This window comes from Schistocerca americana, chromosome 11 (assembly GCF_021461395.2).
Source record: "Schistocerca americana isolate TAMUIC-IGC-003095 chromosome 11, iqSchAmer2.1, whole genome shotgun sequence".
NCBI lineage: Eukaryota > Metazoa > Arthropoda > Insecta > Orthoptera > Acrididae > Schistocerca > Schistocerca americana.
Window position 1 is genome coordinate 183995605 of NC_060129.1, and position 5125 is coordinate 184000729.

A 5125-nucleotide genomic window follows, 5' to 3' on the forward strand; every position below is an offset into this window, starting at 1 on the left:
AAGGCAGTTGTTCTTTGCAAGGTGTTCTCCTTTGCAAGATTTTGTGCCATTGCATTCTGTCCTGTCTTCGCAAGGTGTGCTACTTTCGTGAGGTGTGCTGCCTTTGCAAGCTGTTCTGCCTTGACACAGTGTGTAACCTTCGCAAGGTTTTCTGCCTCTACTATCAGAAGTTGTGCTACCTTCACAAAATGTGGTGGCTTCTCAAGGAGTGCTGCTTCACAAGAAATGCTGCATTAGCTAGGTGTGTTGCCTTCACAATATGTGCTGCCTTTGCAAGGTTACCTTGCGGAAGCTGCATATCTGGTGAAGGCAGTCAACCTCTCGAAAGTAGCAAACCTTGCGAAGGTAGCACAGCATGCAAAGGAAGAAGACCATGTGAAGAAATAAGACACTGCAAAGGCAGTACATATTGTGAAGGAGGGCCAACTTGTGAAGGCAGCACACCTTGTGAAGCCAGTACACTGTATAAATGCAGCATACCGTATGAAGGCAGCACACATTGTGAATAAGCCGGCCGCGGTGGCCGACAGGTTCTAGGCGCTTCAGTCAGGACCTGCGCAACTGCTATGGTCGCTGGTTCGAATCCTGCCTCGGGCATGGATGTGTGTGATGTCCTTAGGTTGGTTAGGTTTCAGTAGTTCGAAGTTCTAGGTGACTGATGACCTCAGATGTTAAGTCCCATAGTGCTCAGAGCCATTTGAACCACATTGCGAAGACAGAATCACTTGTGAAGGCTGCAAACATTGCAAAGGCAGCACACATTGTGAACATAGCACACTTTGCTAAGGCAGCATACCTTGTGAAAGCTGCACAGATTGCGAATGCTGCACGCCTTGAAATCACTGCAAGCATTGCAAATACTACAAATTTTATGAAGGATGCACACCTTGTAAAGGCTGTATACCCTGCAAAAGCAGCACATGCTGCAAAGGCGGCACACAATGAAAATGCAACACATGTTCAAATGCAGCACAGACTGCAAAGAGGCACATGCAGCAAAGGAAGCACATGCTGCAAAGGCAGCACATGCTGCAAAGGCAGCACACATTGAGAAGCCTGAAACACACTGGAAAGGCAGCACAAACTGGAAAAGCAGCATATACTGGAAAGGAAGAACACAGTGGAAAGGCGCAGACATTGGTAAGGCATCACAAACTGGATAGGCAACACTCACTGGAAACACAGAACACACTGCGGAGCCACATCACTTGAAAACCACACACAATGTGAGGCAGCACACGCTGCGACTGCAGCCTTACCAGTGTGTGATGCCTTTTCAGTACGTGGTGCCTTTCTAGTGTGTGGTGCCTTTCCAATGTGGTTCAAAATGGCTCTGAGCACTATGGGACTTAACATCTATGGTCATCAGCCCCTAGAACTTAGAACTACTTAAATCTAACTAACCTAAGGACAGCACACAACACCCAGTCATCACGAGGCAGAGAAAATCCCTGACCCCGCCAGGAATCGAACCCGAGCGTGGGAAATGAGAACGCTACCACACGACCACGAGCTGCGGACTCCAGCGTGGTGCTTTCCACTATGTGTGCTTCTCCAGTGTTGCTGCATATTAAATGTGTGCTTCCTTTCCGATGTGTGCTGCCTTCCCAATATGTGCTGCCTTCCCAATGTGTGCTGTCTTTAAAATATGAGGTGACTTTCCAATGTGTGTTGCCTTTCTAATATGTGCTACCTTTGCAACATGTGCTGTCATGGCAGTATGTTCTGCCATTGCAGCGTGCTGCTGCCACAGCAGTGTGTGCTGCTATTGCAGCGTGTTCTGCCGTTGCAGCATGTGCTCCTTTCCAATTTGTGCTGCCTACCATTGTGTGTGGATTTCTAGTGTGCACCGCTTTTCTAGTGACTGCTGCCTATCCAGTTTGTGATGCATTTCCATTGAGTGCTGCCTTTCCAGTGTGTGCTGCATCTCCAGTGAGTGCTGCCTGTCCAGTTTGTGATGCATTCCAGTGTCTGCTGCCTTTATAGTGTGTGTTGCATATCCAAAGTGTGCTGCCTTTATAGTGTGTGTGTTGCATATCCAGGTTGTGATGCATATCCAGGGTGTGCTGCCTTTCTAGGGTGTGTTGCCCTTCCAGGGTGTGCTGCCTTTCCAGGTTGTGCTGCCTTTCCAGGGTGTGCTGCCTTTCTGGGGTATGCTGGCTTTCCAGAGTATGCTGCCTTTCCATGGTGAGCTGCCTTCCCAGTGTGTGTGATTTGCTGTGTGTGCGGCCTTTCAAGTGTGTATTGCTTTCCGATGTATGTGCAAGCATGTGCTGCCTTTGCAGTGTGTATTACCTTTCCAGCATGTGCTACCTTTCCTGCATATCCTGCCAATGTAGCGCATGCTGACATTACCACATGTGCTGCCATAGGACCACATGCTGCCATAGCAGCGAGTGTGGCTATAAAGGCATGTGCTGTTATAGAGGGAGGTGCATGCTGCCTTTGCAGCATTTGCTGAATTCCCAATGTATGCTGCCTTTTCAGCGAGTGCTGGCTATGCAGTGTGTACTGTCATTGCACCAGGTGCTGCCTTATGATCATGTGCTTCACAGCATGTGCAGTGTTTGCAGGGCCTGCTGCCTTTGCAGTGTGTCCTGCCTTTGCAGTGCATGTTTTCTTTGCAGTGCCTACTACCTTTGCAGCGTGTGCTGCATTTAAAGTGCAGGCTGCCTTTGACATGCATGGTGCCTTTCCTTTGTCTTCTGCTTTTCTAGTGTTTCCGGCCTTTCAGTGTGTGCTGCCTATCCACATTGTGACACTTTACAGTGTGTTGTTATTTCATTGTATGCTTGCTTCCCAGTGCATGCTGGGTTTCAGTGTGCAGTACCTTGCCATTGTGTGACACCTTTCCGATATGTGCTGAATTTTCAGTTTGTGCTGCCTTTTTCAGCATGGGCTGCCTTTGCAGTGTGTGCTGCCTAGTATTGTGTGCCGCCTTTGTAGCATGTGCTGCCTTTGTAGTGTGTGCTGCCATTGCAGCATGTGCTGCTGTTGCAGCGTTTGCACCCTTTACATGGTGTGCAGTCTTTGTAGCATATGCAGCCTTTGTAGCATATGCAGCCATTGCAGCATGTGCTGCCTTTGCAGCTTGTGCTGCCATTCCATTGTGTGCTTGTTTTATAGTGCATATTGCCTTTACAGTGTGTACTGCCTGCCGCCTTTCCAAGACAGCAAAGACAGTACGATTTCCAAAGGCAATACACCGTGTGAAGATAGCACACCTTGTGTAGACAGCACGACTTGCAAAGATGGCACACCTTGCGAAAACAGCATGTCTTGCCAAGACAGCATGTCATGGCAAGACAGCACGACTTGCATACGCAGCACACCTTGTAAAAGCAGTATGACTTACAAAATCAGCTGACCTTGAGGGGACAGCTCAACTTGACGGGACAGCTCAACTTGAGAGGACAGCTCAACTTGGGAGGACAGCACAACTTGTGAGGACAGCACAACTTGCGAGGACAGCACAACTTGCGAGCACAGCACGGCTTGCAAGGACAGCACGGCTTCTGAGGACAGAACGGCTTCCGAGGTAAGCACGGCTTGCGAGGACAGCACGGCTTGCGAGGACAGCACGGCTTGCGAGGACAGCTCAACTTGAGAGGACAGCTCAACTTGAGAGGACAGCTCAACTTGAGAGGACAGCTCAACTTGAGAGGACAGCTCAACTTGACAGCTCAACTTGAGAGGACAGCTCAACTTAAGAGGGCAGCTCAACTTGAGAGGGCAGCTCAACTTGAGACGACAGCACAGCTTGCGAGGACAGCACAGCTTGCGCGGACAGCACAGCTTGCGAGGACAGCACAGCTTGCGAGGACAGCAAAGCTTGCGAGGACAGCACGGCTTGCAAGGACAGCACAGCTTGCGAGGACAGCACGGCTTGCGAGGACAGCACAGCTTGCGAGGACAGCACAGCTTGCAAGGACAGCACAGCTTGCGAGGCCAGCAAGGCTTGCGAGGACAGCACAGCTTACGAGGACAGCTCTACTTGAGAGGACAGCTCAACTTGAGAGGACAGCTCAACTTGAGAGGACAGCTCAACTTTAGAGGACAGCTCAACCTGAATGGACAGCTCAACTTGAGAGGACAGCTCAACTTGAGTGGACAGCTCAACTTGAGAGGACAGCTCAACTTGAGAGGACAGCTACACTTGAGAGGACAGCTCAACTTGAGAGGACAGCACAACTTGAGAGGACAGCACAACTTGTGAGGACAGCTCAACTTGAGAGGACAGCTCAACTTGAGAGGACAGCACAACTTGAGAGGGCAATTCAACTTGAGAGGGCAGCTTAGCTTAACAGGACTGCTCAACTTGAGAGGACACCACTACTTGAGAGGAAAGCACAACTTTCGAGGACAGCAAAGCTTGCGAGGACAGCACAGCTTGTGAGGACAGCACGGCTTGCGAGGACAGCATGGCTTGCGTGGACAGCACGGCTTGCGAGGACAGCACAGCTTGCGAGGACAGCTCAATATGAGAGAACAACTCAACTTGAGAGGACAGCTCAACTTGAGAGGACAGCTCAACTTGAGAGGACAGCTCAACTTGAGAGGACAGCTCAACTTGAGAGGACAGTCCAACTGAAGAGGACAGCTCAACTTTAAAGGACAGCACAACTTGCGAGGACAGCACAACTTGCGAGGACAGCAAAGCTTGCGATGACAGTACGGCTTGCGAGGACAGCACGGCTTGCGTGGACAGCACGGCTTCCGACGACAGCACGGCTTGAGAGGACAGCACAGCTTGCGAGGACAGCACGTCGTGCGAGGACAGCACGGCTTGCGAGGACAGCACGGCTTGCGAGGACAGCACAGCTTGCGAGGACAGCACAGCTTGCGAGGACAGCACAGCTTGCGAGGACAGCACAGCTTGCGAGGACAGCATGGCTTGCGAGGACAGCTCAACTTGAGAGGACAGCTCAACTGGAGAGGACAGCTCAACTTGAGAGGACAGCTCAACTTGAGAGGACAGCTCAACTTGAGAGGACAGCTCAACTTGAGAGGACAGCTCAACTTGAGAGGACAGCTCAACTTGAGAGGACAGCTCAACTTGAGGGGTCAGCTCAACTTGAGAGGACAGCTCATCTAGAGAGGACAGCTCATCTAGAGAGGACAGCTC

At 50.8% G+C, this 5125-nt stretch overlaps 1 protein-coding gene across 1 annotated transcript; it reads left to right on the top strand.

Annotated features, from left to right (window-relative positions):
- The first annotated feature begins 990 nt into the window (after positions 1 to 990).
- LOC124553523 (seminal vesicle major clotting proteins-like) lies at positions 991 to 4216 on the top strand. Its single transcript, XM_047127373.1, has 2 exons — positions 991 to 1140; positions 3683 to 4216. The coding sequence occupies exons 1-2, from the start codon at positions 991 to 993 to the stop codon at positions 4214 to 4216; spliced, it is 684 nt and encodes a 227-aa protein (XP_046983329.1).
- Positions 4217 to 5125: the final 909 nt, after the last annotated feature.

Bases quoted from the DNA above. Each gene is read 5' to 3' on its own strand.
- LOC124553523 (XM_047127373.1), top strand. From the start codon at position 991: ATGCAGCAAAGGAAGCACATGCTGCAAAGGCAGCACATGCTGCAAAGG. The intron at 1,141-3,682 runs GTAAGGCATCAC...TCAACTTGACAG, and splicing joins GTGGAAAGGCGCAGACATTG to CTCAACTTGAGAGGACAGCT.